The sequence below is a fragment of the Hypoxylon trugodes genome (assembly GCF_022578975.1).
Source record: "Hypoxylon trugodes strain CBS 135444 unplaced genomic scaffold F4822scaffold_2, whole genome shotgun sequence".
NCBI classification, from domain to species: domain Eukaryota; kingdom Fungi; phylum Ascomycota; class Sordariomycetes; order Xylariales; family Hypoxylaceae; genus Hypoxylon; species Hypoxylon trugodes.
The window spans coordinates 3,954,412-3,970,402 of NW_026250017.1; the positions used below are offsets into that span (position 1 = coordinate 3,954,412).

Genomic DNA, 15,991 nt, shown 5'->3' on the forward strand with positions numbered 1-15,991 from the left:
AAATACTTAGGTACATGTGAAATTGGCGGGTCACTGGCACTCAGCTCAATTATGCGCACGTTCTAACTCTATTAAAACTGATGTCATCATAAAGTAATTGCAACATTTGAAATAATGTTATCTATCTCCGGTCGGTTTTTGTAACAATCGGTCCTTTTCGGAGTGAAATCTTAGGTAACTATCGCAAATCCCGTTTCCACCACCGATTGTGATTAGGGTGTCCCAGGAACCCGGATACACGCCAATGATTAATGTATAGCACGTGGAAATCACCTCTAATTAACCTAGAAGTTAGTTGAATCTACCGGGAATAGTTGATTAATTTGATTTGTCTTTTTTTATGTTACACGTTAATACGATGTAATGTTGGTGACATTTTACCTCATATGTTCACTAGAGCTCAAGATGTAGTAGTCCGTAATCGCTTTGTCTGTCTGAGCCCGCTTTTTCCCGTTCACAAGCATCTTGAGTTCCAGGGTTTCCTCTAGCCATTCTTGGCTCCTAATCTTTCGGGCTTCTTTGCGACTCTATTCATAGGTACACGATGGCACCGCAACAGGAAATCCCCGTTGCCGCCAACGTCCTTGGTGTAGGTAACCATCCCAATAGATACTCAATTCCGATAGCTAACCGTAACGTCTGTTAGACAATAGGTACTATTCTTTGGTGCATACAAACAATACCCCAAATAGTATGTAGACTCGTCAAGGAACAGATCCGAAATGACCTTGTATTAAATTTGAACATGATAGTGGACCAATTGGAGGACAAAAAAGACCGACGGTCTGCCCGGTTCCATGATGTATCTATGGGCTCTATGTAAGACATCTGCATCCCCTAGGTGGGGATATGCCTGCTAATCGTCCCTAGGTGGTGTACCATTTGGTGTCTATAACATCGCACAGCGTTTCAACTATCCGCTACAAGTACAGCCACAGGCCTTCATGGCACTGTGTTTGGTCAATTGGTGCCAAATCCTCATGTACAATAAGAAATGGGCTATATGGAAGGTAGTGCTTATTGGCTTGGCGAACGCAGCAGCTTTTGCAGGTGTCGAGGCAGCCTTGATCGTCACTTTACGGGTGCGTTATCCGAAGGAATCTCAGTGGTTACCATTATAATCCATGCTAAACAGATACAGCCACTGTACGATGCAGGTAATGATACTGGCGTCTTGGTGGTAGGTATTATTGCCAATATTCTGTTGGCACTTGGCTTATTACCACCATACGGTGAACTTTGGAAGCGAAGGGGAAGAGTCATTGGGATAAACTTCGTCTTCCTTTCCATGGACTGGCTGGGTGCATTCTTCTCGCTTATGTCACTTGGTATGGACGCCCTATACACACTCCTTAATAGAAATGTCGCATTAACATTCCTAGCTGCTCAAAATAGCTTCGACATCTTAGGCGGCGTATTGTATATTGTATGGTCAGTACTCATTTTTAACCCTGCAACACTCGAGTGGAAGCTTCAATGAGCTAACTCGGAATTCAGCATATGTCTTGAATCAGGTATATTCATTTCACATATAATATGGCTCCTCCGCACCCGAAAGCTGAGGAAAGAGGCAGCGTCGAGGGGTAAGACATTCGACGATATCGCAGCGGAGCATGAGGAGCAAGGCATACCTTTCAAGTTTGCCGAGCGCAAATCGTTGAAGAAAAGTAAAAAAGAAGAAAATGATATAGAAGTGGGCACAAGAAGACGTGATGAAGAAGATCTCGGGGACCAGGAGCCTCAGCACTCAGCCATAGATGTTACTCCCGAGGATGGTGGGAGGCATAATCATATTACCCCTACGTTAGAGACGGAATCATCGGAAAAGGCACAGAATGTCACGCGTTCCGATAATAGATAGATCCTGGCTAAACAAAAACATTGCAGTGTGATATCTCATGGTCTAAACCTAACGCAAAGATTCATATCTCATCACCATCTTCCTCCATTACTAGCAATTAACCAAATCAGCAAATCAGTGCATCATCTGTTCAAGCTTACTCTACGGCCGGCCCCTTTCCTTGAGCCTTCAGATCTGCACCCTTGCCGCCATACTCAGTCGGTAGCTTCTCACCCAAGCCGGAAACTTTGCTCTCGCCGAACTCCTTGGCCAAGGCCCCGCCGTTGGACATGGGGTGGAACTTCTTGATAGTCTTGGGTGCGACGAAGAGCTTCATGACACCATACATGAAACCCATGATGACGGGAACGTTGACAAAGAACTTCTCCTTAAGAAGTTCAGGGTACGCGGTAGCGAAGACTCGGATGGTCTCGGTGCTGGCGGCCTTGACTTGGGGTGATTGACGTAGGAAGCTGAGCGACTTATAGTCGTGCACCTGGAAAATCTTGTAAGGGTCCCAATCCGCGGTGATCGGCTTCGTGGCTGTAGGTAGAGAAAGCTCTTGCACGGCGAGCTCCATGAGAGCTACACGCCAGTTGATGAACCTAACCCATATCAGATGTTACGATCTCATTTACAGTTTACGTATGGAGATATATTTTATAAGGACACGCATAGGAATAACAATAGCTTACTCTTCAAGGTTACCGAAGGTGTCGTCGATGGACTTAACACCACCGTAGATGTTCCAGGTGAAGACTTCCTTAGCCTCGGGGTTCTCCTCAGTGGCCTTCTCATCGGAAGCGTAGTACTGCGTTACGTAACCTAAGCCTTCAAATTTGGTCTTGGAGAAGCTCTTCTTGATAAGTTCCAAAGGCTGTATCTTAGCGCGCCACTCTAGGGTCTGAATAAGCTGTTCCTTTGCCTTAACAATGTCGCCGTCCTTAGCGTTGAGGTACTTCTGTAGCACAATTTGACTGGGAACGTGGGTAGCTGGATCAGCTAGAGTAACGCCCCAAATCTCCGGGTGGGACTGGGCTTTCGCAGCAGCCCAAAGTTCCTGGATAGGGGTGGTCGGCTCATCGGGTTTAGGGACTTCTTCAGCTTTGGGGGCCTCCGGCTGGGGAGCCTCGGAGCTTGGAGCTTGGGCTGGCTCGGCCATGATCTTAAAGAATCTTACGAGTTCAAAAGGGTGGCGTTTATGAGGCTTTGGTTTTTATTATCATAGAGATAACTTCTCCAAGGATAAGATGATGAGATGAAAAAAAGGCTACGTTGAAACAAGAGATGAAGATGACATTTCGTAAAGGTAGTTGTTGGAAGCTTCCCTGATCGGGATAAGGCAAGTTACAGGCCTAGAGCTTGGCCTAGCTTAGTGATACTTGATCGGCGTAATCACCGGTATTTAGCCGATGCGCCTCTTAACTTCCCCCTTCCATATTCAGCGCTTCAAGCTCCGCTCTAGCTTCGTTATCAACCAACCACATCTTCCGTTTCGGGAACATGAGGATATTATCGCATCCTATGGGTTCTGGCACTTCGGGATGAAACACGTATCGAAGGAGATAACACCAGAACTCACGTTACACTGCAATGTAGTTGTTCTTAGAGCATCTACTGAGTTCCGAGTTGGATCTTGGTGAGGTGAGGAGTATCAAAAAAGCAAAAATGATTCAGGGAATATTCTATGCGCGATTCCTACCACAAGAGGGTGTGTATTAGCTAATCAACCAATTCTTTCATTTGTAACCTTTCACGACGGATAATTTCACTTTTCATCTCATATCATGTTACACTCGTCCTCATAAAAGAACCAATGCTAACATAATCCTAGGTACCAAGATCGTCGCACAATCACCACCAGGATGTATTGTAGCTACAACATACACACCACATCTCAAGCCACCACTAGTGGACTTCGACATCATACAGGAGTACATAATCCCGCGGAAAGCCTTCTTTAACCGCTTCATGACAGTCAACTCCCCAGACAACAAATACAGCATACTAGGCTTCCCCGTCTCAATTCCCAACGAGCGATACCATCGCAATGAATTCATCTTCAACTTCGGGCTCGTGGTCGAATCCGACATCGACCAAGTACCCTACGAGCGTCTAGTCCGACGTCTCGCCGTCACATTCGCAGAAATGGAACGACAGCATGGATACCTAAGCTCAGACTCTGATGGACGCAGTGAAGCAACCCACGATGATGGACGACGACCTATCGAAAGTCTACTAGAAATCGTTAAAGAAGATTTGAACAATTACGGCGAATGCATGATCCCAGTAGACGACGCTAATACCCTCAACATGAAGCTATTCCCGTACCACCCGCCCCCACCCCCGGTTCGCGGTTGGCACGTGCCGGTCCCGAAGATGAAACTCGCTGATATCGTGGACCCGACGTGGGATCTTACGCTGCAGAAGATTATTCCGCATATTGATGGTGTTAATGATGTGCGCCGTATCGCGTGGCTTGCTGATGTTTCGCTGCCGCTTACGCAGATTGCGTTGCAGCATTTATTGTATTATGACACTGTCTTGTTACTGGATATGTTTTTCTTCGGCAGTTGTTACGCTCCAAGGCCCGGTATCCACGATTTCGTAGCTAATAGCGACGGCATCGTTGATGAATGTGCCGGGTATGTATGCATTAACCCCGCCGTCCCGGGGTGCAGCGGCACCACTACCAGCGGATCTACTACCAGACCTAGCGATGACGACGGTAATGGCAGTAAAGATATAATTGATACCGATATTGGACGGGCGCTGAAATCCCAACCTCAACAGCCGCTTGGGGTAACCAATTACCAACTCATAAAACTCATGACGACGTTTTGCGCAGGGCGAAGCGTCATGGAATGGATCAAACTACATCAAGACGCCGGCTTCGACGTTTTACGGCATGTAGACGTGCGGCGGCTAGTTCAATTCGGCGTTATAAAAGGTTTATTATATCGTGTGCATAAATACGTCGTATCGAAGCGGTATCTCGAGAGTCTGGCGACGGGTAGGCGGACTATGCCGAAGAGGAGTAGGACTGATGGAGCTATTGGTAGTATTAAGGATGACGAAGATGGGGATGAAGATGTGTTGTTAAGGTATGCGGATGGATGTCATAGCTTTGATCAAATCGTGACGGAGCAGAATTTGACAGATGGCGAGATCATGAAGAAATTAAGGAGTTTGGAACCCGGCGATAGGACGGTGTTTTATCGTTGAAGGGATTATAAAAATAAGAGCGGATATTCCAATATCACGATACGGTAGGCGACACGTTAGAATTCTTCTACAGAAGCACTGCGATGAATAGTGCTAAGCTGAGTGGCTACCCTGCGAACTCCAGCCTGAATACCCCCCTCTAGGTTTTACGCGCTTTGGTCAGCTTTATATATAGCATAATCCCCAACTATACTATGTGCCTAGGTAGGCTGCTCGATTTAAAGGAAAGTGATATATGTCGCAAGTCTTGGTTGGTGGAAGCCTAGGGAAGTTATTCATAGTCTAATGTAATATAAGCCCACCTGCGCGATGGTGTGAGGGTATTCAAGGCATAAGAGGCATGAAGTTACGTTGAACATGCAATCGGACGGAGAACAAATGTGACGCAACATCCACATCGTTTTAATTTCTACGAAACGAGCGAATACGGGTCGTCGCGAGGATTTGAGATGGGTATATTTGGGATTGTTATACATTTATACATCTAGGTCGCCGTCATCACTTGACAGGCGTCTGTTCGCGTTGCCTCCCTTCCCACCCTTCTCCTTCTTCCCCTCTTTCTCGAGTTCTTCTTTCATTTCCTTGCGGGCTTTTTCTAATATCCTATCAATCGCTTCTGTCTTTACTCGGGCGGAACTAGGCCCCGTATTTCGGTGAGAATTCAAAAAGGTTTGGCTGAGAATCTCTCCCGCGCGGTTTGCCTGGACGTAGCGCTGGGCAACACCAGCTTTTTGCTGACCTCCCTCTTTGTATAGGGCCTTTGCTCTATCTAGAAGCTTCTTCGATAGCTCAGCATCCCCTATATCCAAATCCTCCTCTTTGACAGCTCGCTGTATCGAGTCCAACAGTATCCGCAACTTGCCCGTTCCCGGTTCGCCGGGATACATCAAACCGCTAGCTTCCCATTCCTCGTCGCTGACTACTTCGACAACTCGGATGAAGTGTTTTCCTCGACGTAGAATCAAGAGCTTGCCATCGATGAGGAAGTTTTTGGTATCCTGGGGGAACCAATTTTTAACAGGTGTGAATGTCAAACCGCCTTCAGGCATGCCTCTGTTGAGAGCCGCACTTCGGCCTGGATCTCCACCAACGTATGCGCCTTGGTGTTGCGTCAAACGATTGCCATCGGTGACACTATCCGCAAGGCCAGCAGCATATAAGATACGGGATATTGGTTTGGTATAGATTAAGGATTCTGGTAACTTGATATCAACATTAAAATAACTCGCCAAGCTTGCTGTTGCTGGCTGGTCGTTAGGATAAGAAGATCTTGTAGTTGCTTCTTTTGAGAACAATCCTTTGTGTTGGTCCCGCGCGTTGTGGGCGGCTTCCAATGTATGAACTAGTGCAACCACTTCAAAGGCGAGTGCATGCTGTGCAACGCGCTTTCGGGGGTCTTGATTATGCTCTGCAACAAGTTTATCAATGTCTTCCAGAGGAAGAAATGTAAATAGTTTCAGTAACTTCTCCACGTCGGCATCCGGCCGTCGCATGAAATATCCATAGAGATCGAACGAGCTCGTCATAAACGGGTTAAGCCAAACAGCATTTCCAGAGCTTTTTCCAAATTTAGCGCCAGACGAGTCGGTAAGAAGGGGCACAGTAAACCCGACGGGGGTATTATGAAGAGTATCGGGAAGTCTTTCACTCGGATTGGGTTCGTTGTCCCGTATGTACTTGACGGCTTCGACGCCGGAGATAATGTTTCCATACTGATCAGACCCTCCAATCTGCATACGAACACCTAAAATGCGGAACATATGCCAAAAGTCCCAGGCTTGCATCAGAGGGTATAAGAACTCGTCAAGCGACATGCCATCCCCCTTTTCCATCCTACGCTTAACGGTCTCGCGAGAAAGCATAGGACCAAGTCGCATTCCCTTAAACAATCGGCTACACATGTCGATGAAGGGAAGATTTATGTACCACTGGCTGTTGTTTAGTAGCGCGCGACTCCATATTCTGTTCTGCTTTTCGTAGCCGAAACGTCTCCCCTGAGCTTCAACATTAAGCCATATTCGTTTTAACTGATAGTGTATCTTGGTTACGTTCATGGACATGTCGGCTTTTGCAAGTGGATCGCGACTTTGTAATCGATCGGTAGGATCGCCAACCCTTGCTGTCGCACCACCTATGACGCTGATAGCTTTGTAACCGTGCAAATACATCCAAAAGAGGGGCATCAGAGGAAGTAGATGGCCAACGTGAAGGGAGGGAGCGGTAGGATCGATTCCAACATAAGCACCTATCCGTTTCTGCTTCATGAGCTCTTTAATTTGGTCCTCAGTACCTGCGATATCCTTGATATATCCACGTTCTTTGAACTTGTCCCACAGATGCGGGACCTTTCCTTCTTCAATCTGTTGGGCTTGAAGTTTCCATTGCTCATCAGCCTCTGCTCGTTTTTTTAAATAAGAGGTAGATATCGATCTATTCTGTGGTCTTCTTGCTGCTAGGTATCGTACAAGACATCTTCGACAGAAAGTGGACGGCGCGATTCGGGGGCTCAAGCTGGGAGAGAAAGTACTGGTCGGCAACATGATTCTTTGCGCTTTGCGATGGGCGCAGAGGGTTAAAGAAGGAACCCCCCACGAAATTAAATATTAATACACATATGAAGAACTTTTTAATTACTCGAATTTCGTGTTAATCGTAAACTGTTTAGACTTTCTCGTGGGAATGAATTAAGTACGGTAAAATACTTGGATCTACTTTTTAAAAATTCGAATTATCTGAAGCTATAAATTTCTAGTGGGGACGTCTACTGCTGCAATCGCCGACGCCGATAAGATACATTGGTACTTCTTTACTTAAGCTTCGTTATGTAATCAGCAACCAGGCTTTTACCGGGAGTATCCGACCAATCATAAGCCTCTTATTTCTCGGTCCTCGGCAATGAGCAATGAAATGGCGTGTGAGGAAATGGTGCAAACGAACTAAATTCATCTTTTAACCTTTGATCCATACATCATCGTCGCTTTCAATTTATACTCTACCTTGATACCAACTCTACTCTCTCCTCGACAGCAACTAGGGGTACACGGGTGATATAAGCGCAAAATAGATCCCACAACATCCATTTTCAATGGCTTCTATAATCCGCCCGGCGCTGCTCCGGCAGTCCGTCTTGGCCACATCAACCCGACGAGCTGCAACCACCACTTTTTCAAGACACCAATTGATCCGACCGACGATCGCCCAAGATGCTATCCTCGTTGCCGCTTTCCATGCTTCGAGCAGGAGGAGTCTATTACCCCCAGGACCACGTACGTTATATACCAATTATCGCATTACTATCTTTTATCATGGTCATTTGCTAACAAGATTGCGCGCAGAGGTGATTAAGGGATCTGGTATGCGACTCTATACCCCCTCGTGAATTGGGATATCTACGATCGAGAAAGAGACAAGGAGCAGAAGAGGAGCTAGGATTGGAACCAACTAACAGCCTTAACTAGTAAACGACCCAGCACCCGTCCCCGACCCGCATCCAACCCACGGCTCCTACCACTGGACCTTCGAGCGCCTCGTCGCCGTCGGCATCATCCCTTTAACCGTCGCGCCCTTCGCCGGATCCTCACTCAACCCCGGTCTCGACGCAATCCTCTGCTCCCTACTCCTCGTCCACTGCCATCTCGGTTTCCAATCCGTACTCATCGACTACATCCCTATCAGCCGATTCCCTAAGTCCCGCAAAGCTTCCATGTGGCTCCTGAACGCTGTGACTGCCCTCGTTGGAGTCGGTCTGTATGAATTCGAGACCAACGATGTTGGTGTAACAGAGGCTGTGAAGAGGGTCTGGAAGGCGTAGATCAGAGGGGTAGAGGGGTTGAAGAGCATGGATTAGACATTGCGACGAGGATCGCACAGAGACGAATGCATTAGTGAGGAGAGAAACCGCAGGGGAGGTGAAGAGCAACAAGATGATGTATGAAGCTACATGGCGTACAGTCATGAATTCCTTTGTATCGGATGAAGCTTGTCAGTTGAGAAATACCTCGGGCTAGACTTCGAAAGAGAGCAAATTATTGTTGCTCCTGTTTGTATCCATACGGCCATTAAATATATATAACGATACTTCAACTATTAAATGCGCCAAACAATGCGATAAGGTCCAGTGGAATGTGTCGTTCTATGGCCAGCTTACCTCCGTTAGCAGGAAACGTCTACAGGTATTATAATACGTCGAAAATAATGACCAACCAGGAATCGAAGAACATAGAAAAACTCGAACCGAAATATGTACGACCCCAGCTGAGCGCACTTCGTATAATTGATTCAATAGCATCAAGCATTATAGGTATCTCGCCAAAATACATCACACTATCACACACTCACTATCACTTTACTCTCCCCACCCCCAACAACAACTCTTACTCATCGCCCACTATGCTCATCAACACTCCCATCCCTCTTCCCAAACCTAACCCCCAACCCCCCAATATCGCGTCTAAAGAACTTTCCAAAATTCTTCAAATTCTCATTAATACTAGCGTTATTCCCCTGCGCCGCTCCACCCTGTCCCGATCCCTGCCCCTGGAACTGCTGCTCGGCCGGCGTGCCAATTCTCTCCACACCATCTCTTGCCGCGTTTAGGAGTTTCTCGCCGAGAGACGCGGCGTCGAAGCGTGAAGCTGCGCCTTGGAGCGCGGCGCCGGGGCCGGAGGCTAGACGGTCTACACTCATTAGATTATTCAGGTTGTTTGCGCCGGCGCCTACGCCTACGCCGCCTAGACCGGAGGCGTTCATTAGTGGTGTTAGGAGTGGGCTTTGAGCGGCGAGTTTAGTGCCATTTCCTGGACCGTCGCGGTGGATCGTGAAGAGTTCTATTAGATGCCCTTGATCTTGCTTTCGGATGCCCTTCAGCTCGAGGATCTTGCGGAAGTTGGTGTCGGAGCGGTCGCCCACGTGGATTAGGTATGCTTGTACCAGACCCTCGGGTGGGCTCGGGCGTACTTGGAGGGTTTTGAGGAGAGGATCGATACGGGTCATTGTTGCGTTGACGCGCTTGACGAAACTTGCTGGGGGTGGTTGTGAGGGGGTAGATGAGGATGTGTTGTGATGTGAGAGTAGGTTCTCCAAGGCTTTAGTCAGGACGTACTTATCCAGTAGCATCTGTTCTGCGCCTACTTCAGAAATAGGTCGACACTGCACAATGGTGTGGATATATGAAGTTGCAAAGTGTTCCACCAATTTATCAGCAAATGCGCGCGCATATTGTTGTTTGACGACAACTGCCAAGACCTCCTCCGACTTAGAGTTGATATGGCTGACCAGTTCACCAACATAAGAACTCTGGTCCCCAACACTCTCCATCTTACTCCAATTTGTATTCTTCATCTCGCGCCAGGCACCCTCGCAATCCGCCTCAACTTTATTGACCAGCGCTATAACTGCAGCGCTAGCAACGCCCAAGAATGCGTCCGCTTGAGACGACAAATCTACCTTGGATACGAGATCATGGTCGATGCGCTTTTTGATGTTCTCTTCGAGCTGACCCGTATTGGCGTGCCAGAAATCCGCCGTATTCAGGACAAGGACAATATCCTCTAAAGATGCGCCTGCTTGCCCAGGTCTCTGCAAAATTGCAAGTAATACTTGTTGCGCATATTCGTCGAGGTATTTAGCCAGGGTCTTCGCTAGGTCTAATAATCGATCGCTCGTAGACAGCTTAGCGCATTGCGACAGAGTGAGCTTGTAGAAGTGAAACAGTTCGATAGCGGAGCTAATGACGGCTTGGGGAGAGAATTCTTCGTCGGCTGGTAATAAGGGTTGGTTTTTGTATTTAGGGATCATAGCCGCTAAAGCCTTATCCTGGGATTCGACCCATAAGCTTAGGTATGGTTCGAATGCGACGGATATCGACCCGTTGAAGCTTTGCGTCCTCTCGTCTGCGGAGCTTAGTGTATCGATACTAGCCCTCGGCTCGCTAGCAAATCTTCGTTCGAGTGTTTGTTCGAAATCCATCGTCTCCTGAAGACAACTTAGTAGCAAATTGACGTCGATTTTGGCCCCATCCATTCTTCTCATGCTCTTTTCCAAGATTCCCTTATAATCGTCTCTTGTCCCATCGCAGAAAGCCATAGCCAACGTTTCGCCGACCCTCCAATGTGGTGGGAACATGCCGGAGTGCTCCTCTTCATACCCCTTCATCATTCTCTTGAACCACGCATATCGTCTTCCAATATTGTCCAAGCTACCAGCCTCATCATTGCCCCTGAAGACCTGGCGGTATTCTCTTAACTCGGTGTTCACGTACCACGTCACCAATCTCGCTCGTGCATTATCACCAAGGGCATCCATGACCCCACAAGCCTCGACCAGCGTCGCTTTCCTGGCCCCAACCTCTCCTTTAGCGAAGGCTATTTCGAAGTCCTCGCATACTTGTTCCAATAGCTCTCTTTGCAGTTCGCCAACACCTCGGCTTAACGTAGCGATTTGGTCGATACTCCTATAGCTATTGAAATGGCGCATAAGCTGTAATACCGCTTGCAGTAAACTCGCACACTCCCTATATTGTCTTGTCTTAGCCAAGCCCCTTAGTTGTTCGTATGCCGTAGTCAACATCTGTAACCGCTTGAGGGCGGTCATAGACAGTGTCAGGTTCCGCTTCGTGCCATCCAAGCGTTTGATATCGGCGGTCATGGAGGTAATATTCTGTTCGGTCTGAATAGCGCGTGAGCGCACCGTCTCGATCTTCTTAAAGAGTCCTGCTAGCTCGGCTTGGGCAGATTGCATTCGTTCGAGGGAAGAATCGGGCCCATATGCCTGGGCCGTTTGGAGGCTCGATATTTCGGTTGACAAGTCATTATGTTGGGATTGGAGGGTCGAGGATACACGACTTATGGAGGATACGGTCGAAGGATGGGAAAATAGGAGGTTTAGATGCTGAATCGGGTCATAGTCAGCTAGCCTTGCGTGTTAGCTAGTCAGAGACCTCTTTCTTTCGCATGATCCATCACGAAATAACCAAACGTGATAGGTAATAATACGTAGCGGGAATGTAGAGGGAGAGCTAACCTGCATCTAAAGACAGCGGTTCAGATGCGACGCCGTTCATCTCGAGCAACATATAGGAATTCTATGCCGTCGCATTGGGTCTTTTCTAGTTGATTATAATAACCTTCTTAGCGTTCATACATATAATATCGTAATGTAGCTGATTAGTCTTGGATTAATCAATTATATTGAAGCTGAGATGATGACGCACCAGCGTGTAAAGACATATATGCATCTATTAATTAAAAGCATATTGAGTTCTGTCACGTGTCAGTAAGTTGAGTCCCTTATCGATAAGATTGATAAAAAGACAGGCGAAAGTGTCCTTTGCCACCCCCACTTTCAGCATTCACCTTGTGTTACTACACCCCACCCTGCAAGGAACGGGAGGATCCGCTCCAATGAACGCTTTTCCTTTTTCAACTTCATTTATTCATTTAAGGTAAAGCAACCAATAAGACTTCATTAAAAGCCCATAGTACGTAATTGAGTTCCGCCATTTTGTATGCTTTTCTTCCCCAAAGGACTTTTTTGCGTTTTATCTTTCGATTCTTCATTTCTTTTTTCTTTTTTTGCTTCCCATATGTTTACATCGATATGCTCAAAGTTGTACTCTAAGACCCCTTCTATACATGATGGTATAATGGCCTTGTATCTCCGGCTATCATACTCGATACATCTGGTATATCTCTGGTATCAGTTCTGGTTCCTCTTGATCCCGACCGGCCAAATGATATAACATCTCCGAGTTAAAATGCAAGAAAAACCAGTGAAGTCCGACAAGTCTAGATACTCGAGAAGAACTCCGACTCTTGAGTAATGCAGTAACGACGCCGAAAAGCCAAAACCCCTTGATCGAGCTACAACGCCAAAAAATGCAAATGCGACCGCCATAACGCCATTCGTAAAATGTCCGGAACTCCGGATGTCAGCGATATAGGACTACGAGCTGTGCAACGCCCTGAAACCGGCCGCAATCAGACTACGAGACTTTTCTCGGGAATCAGCTGGTCCCGCCCAGTAAAACAATCCCTAGAGAATCCGAGTTAGCGAACGCCCCGTAAGTACGTTTTTATAGCTATAACTAGTGCCGTCGAGAAAAGAGGAGGTAGTGGATGGAAGACAATGGAAACATACTCCGAGTCCCTTTTGTTTGCAATACGCTGCCTTCATCTTGACGGTTTCCGGGTTATCGTACGTTACGAACCCTCCGTCGCCCCCCACGCAACTCGCAGCTCCTATTCGCTTATCGACGGACTCCTTGGCATTCTTTCTCGGCAACGAGTTATACTCGAACGCACCGTCCTCGCCGCCTATACCCTTGTGCCGGTGTCCCGGTCCGGTGACACCTAGGAAACTCCGCCCATAGAGCGGGATTCCCAACAAGATCTTCCGAGAAGGGCATCCACGACTCAAAAGATACGAAACACCAGAAGATGCAGAAGTTTCTTCCTTACTCAGCGAATACAACTGTGCTTGGTGGCCGCTCCGGTTCGTCCATGGTCCGTAGAAATCGTAAGCCTCTAGATTTATGAAGTCAAGGTACGGAACAGCTTGCGCGATGTCGATGTTCTGAAGAATCGAGCGACCTGCTGGAAGAGCAGCCGTTACGTAAAACTGCTCCTCTGGAAGTTGGGTCCGAACAGCGGCCAAAAGTGCAACGAAGTCGGCGCCTTGCTGTTGGTCCATAGGGTATTCCCAGTTTACTAGTTTCAAGAGGTTAGTTAGTCACGAGGTAAATCCCAGAGAGTAGAGAATTTTTTTAGAATGGGAAGTAGAAAGTAGAATACATACTATCGATGCCGTCCAAACCGGATGCATCCACGAGACCTCGCACTGCTTGCGCAAAGTTATCCCGTAACAGAGGGTTGGAGGCAACTATCGGGAACGCTTCATTCGAAGTTCCGCCCCCGATCGAAAGAGTGACTTGCAGATGCGAGTGTTTCTGCTTGAGATGCATCAAGGACCCAAGACCACCTTGGACGCCGTCGCAAGGGGCTTGGGTATCTGCCCACTCGTCGCTCAACTTAACTCAGGAATCAGCGTTCCGGATCCTGGAGGATGAAACCGCGGAATGTGCAGTTCAAAGCAAACATCTGAGATTCTAATGACTTACAAACACGGAACCGTCCGCCGCTACGTTGGCGAAAGCGTAGTACACGTGGTTGATGCAACTATAATTCATCATCCCTGGCGTCGCGCCACTGTAGATTTTGTAGTTTGGAAAGTAAACGGCGTTCGTAAACATCACGTTAGACGTGCTGGACGTCTTGCGCCTTCGCGATGACGATGACGAACTCATGATGGGCGATCTATACCCGGTAGTTGGTAGGAATAATAACGAAGGGTATTATTGTTATAATAAAGCAACTAAGGTCGCTTAGGAACGTAGTCTGACAGAACCGAGTTTCCCAGAAGAGCCGGAAAGAGTGTGCCGTTTTAAGTCAAGGAGCAACAACGGGATGGGCCAATAACTTAAGGAGATAAGAAAACATAAGATGGCGCATGGTGAAATTGCCTTTCGTGATCTATAATATAGATGGGCAGTCTTCGGCGAGTTATGAGGTGCAACCGGCTTTGCATTCGCTGTCTCAGAGCCACTATTAAAGCCCGAAACGAATACTAACCTTGCTTTCGTGTGAAACTTTTATATGTTATATGTTATACGCGAGAAAGTGAGAGGCTTGGGGAAGATGCTAATAAGCTCCCAGGCGTGGGAGCGGTGGAGAATGGCGCGCAACATCACCAAATTTTTTGCCTAAGGGGAGACATCCATCCAGGTAGATATGTATTTGGATATCCTCACGGAGATCGTTCCCTGGGGCCATTCATGCATGACATAATTGCGACGGGGATAATTACAGATGCAGGACCGCTCTATGGTCAGCTCAGGCGGAGGAGGGCAAGCCAGTAGTAAACACTCGCCAGCCTGGCAAGGCCCGAATGGGAAGGGCAGAGCGGGATTGGGGGTTAAATTTTCATCAGCTCATAAGATCGTGAAGCAGGCAGGTACGTACGCACGCAGTCAGGCAGGCTGCGGTGGATGGAATTACTTAGAAAGGTACCTACATAGGTAATATTGGGCATGCAAGTAGGTAGGGGAAGAAAAGATAGGTACATAGGGATGGACCGGCGTGTCGCGGGCTGGCGCGTGGGGAAGGGGTTAGGCCATCTGCTAAACTAGCAACGGCGCATGGGCACAGTAGTAAGGCCCTCCGGGTTTTATTACCTGCCTTGATGGGGAGGAATTGGCCGGTTTCGCCTTTGGGCTGATGATGCCAGTGGCCATTTTTTGATAGCGAGTGGGGTTCCTAGGAGTGGTTGTTGTAAAAGAACCCGAGCGGCACTACCTATCTACTACTGTGCCTGTGTCCGTGTGTATATGTACCGTACGTAGGTATGTGGCCTGTCACACGTTCAGTAGGAATACTATTGCATATCCTGTACGAATACGTACAGCACAAACAAGCAACAAACGCGAGTGGCTTCTCCTTGGCGAAGACCCGGCCGATCATGGCCTCTCTAGGGATGCAGAAGCATCGGTCATTGTGCTGGAAAAGTGCCACGACTTCAAAATCTGACCCTTGGACAGGCCAATCTTCTGCAAGCCGGATTCCGCTTCAGGTTTTTCATTCATGTTGGCTTTGAGTCGTCCGTTTGGAATTAAATCCACCCAATCAACCTAACTATTCTTGTCGGGGCATGATGACTTGTGGAGCGCAAGATGGATACAAGAAAAAAAAAAAGCTTCTACAACGTAGTATGTAACGTTTAGGCGAGCCTGATGAGGATCATTGAAGTACCGAGGCAGAACTCACTTCGATATATGGAGAAGGGGAGTACCGTAAGAAGCTTGGTAGACGACCCGGTTGCCAAGACGTACGAGGGATGCAGTTAATGAAGCGGGTACGTAGTATACCAAGCCCG

At 47.7% G+C, this 15,991-nt stretch overlaps 8 protein-coding genes across 8 annotated transcripts; 4 read left to right on the forward strand and 4 right to left on the reverse strand.

Annotated features, from left to right (window-relative positions):
* Positions 1-306: 306 nt before the first annotated feature.
* On the forward strand, positions 307-1,996 carry F4822DRAFT_146787 (uncharacterized protein). The gene is made up of 7 exons (XM_051452922.1): positions 307-589; positions 647-691; positions 753-819; positions 871-1,082; positions 1,142-1,328; positions 1,383-1,431; positions 1,498-1,996. Exons 1-7 carry the CDS (start codon positions 545-547, stop codon positions 1,859-1,861), a joined length of 969 nt encoding a protein of 322 aa, XP_051318724.1. The 5' UTR covers positions 307-544; the 3' UTR covers positions 1,862-1,996.
* On the reverse strand, positions 1,930-3,196 carry F4822DRAFT_146784 (CRAL/TRIO domain-containing protein). The gene is made up of 2 exons (XM_051452921.1): positions 2,536-3,196; positions 1,930-2,445 (listed from the first exon to the last, which is right to left on the reverse strand). The coding sequence occupies exons 1-2, from the start codon at positions 3,000-3,002 to the stop codon at positions 1,998-2,000; spliced, it is 915 nt and encodes a 304-aa protein (XP_051318725.1). The 5' UTR covers positions 3,003-3,196; the 3' UTR covers positions 1,930-1,997.
* Positions 3,197-3,290: 94 nt separating this feature from the next.
* F4822DRAFT_146790 (nitrogen permease regulator 2) lies at positions 3,291-5,303 on the forward strand. Its single transcript, XM_051452923.1, has 2 exons — positions 3,291-3,551; positions 3,675-5,303. Exons 1-2 carry the CDS (start codon positions 3,509-3,511, stop codon positions 5,063-5,065), a joined length of 1,434 nt encoding a protein of 477 aa, XP_051318726.1. The 5' UTR covers positions 3,291-3,508; the 3' UTR covers positions 5,066-5,303.
* F4822DRAFT_146781 (uncharacterized protein) lies at positions 5,304-7,807 on the reverse strand. Its single transcript, XM_051452920.1, has one exon. The coding sequence runs from the start codon at positions 7,603-7,605 to the stop codon at positions 5,542-5,544; it is 2,064 nt and encodes a 687-aa protein (XP_051318727.1). The 5' UTR covers positions 7,606-7,807; the 3' UTR covers positions 5,304-5,541.
* A 157-nt stretch (positions 7,808-7,964) lies between these two features.
* Positions 7,965-9,148, forward strand: F4822DRAFT_392661 (CybS-domain-containing protein). Its single transcript, XM_051457232.1, has 3 exons — positions 7,965-8,331; positions 8,401-8,418; positions 8,524-9,148. The coding sequence occupies exons 1-3, from the start codon at positions 8,151-8,153 to the stop codon at positions 8,874-8,876; spliced, it is 552 nt and encodes a 183-aa protein (XP_051318728.1). The 5' UTR covers positions 7,965-8,150; the 3' UTR covers positions 8,877-9,148.
* Positions 9,149-9,292: 144 nt separating this feature from the next.
* Positions 9,293-12,268, reverse strand: F4822DRAFT_392663 (Vps53-like protein). The gene is made up of 2 exons (XM_051457233.1): positions 12,086-12,268; positions 9,293-11,973 (listed from the first exon to the last, which is right to left on the reverse strand). Exons 1-2 carry the CDS (start codon positions 12,135-12,137, stop codon positions 9,443-9,445), a joined length of 2,583 nt encoding a protein of 860 aa, XP_051318729.1. The 5' UTR covers positions 12,138-12,268; the 3' UTR covers positions 9,293-9,442.
* Positions 12,269-12,535: 267 nt separating this feature from the next.
* On the forward strand, positions 12,536-12,949 carry F4822DRAFT_146867 (uncharacterized protein). Its single transcript, XM_051452925.1, has one exon. It carries the CDS (start codon positions 12,570-12,572, stop codon positions 12,801-12,803), a length of 234 nt encoding a protein of 77 aa, XP_051318730.1. The 5' UTR covers positions 12,536-12,569; the 3' UTR covers positions 12,804-12,949.
* F4822DRAFT_146851 (glycoside hydrolase family 18 protein) lies at positions 12,905-14,647 on the reverse strand. The gene is made up of 4 exons (XM_051452924.1): positions 14,181-14,647; positions 13,859-14,090; positions 13,202-13,770; positions 12,905-13,096 (listed from the first exon to the last, which is right to left on the reverse strand). The coding sequence occupies exons 1-4, from the start codon at positions 14,364-14,366 to the stop codon at positions 13,007-13,009; spliced, it is 1,077 nt and encodes a 358-aa protein (XP_051318731.1). The 5' UTR covers positions 14,367-14,647; the 3' UTR covers positions 12,905-13,006.
* Positions 14,648-15,991: the final 1,344 nt, after the last annotated feature.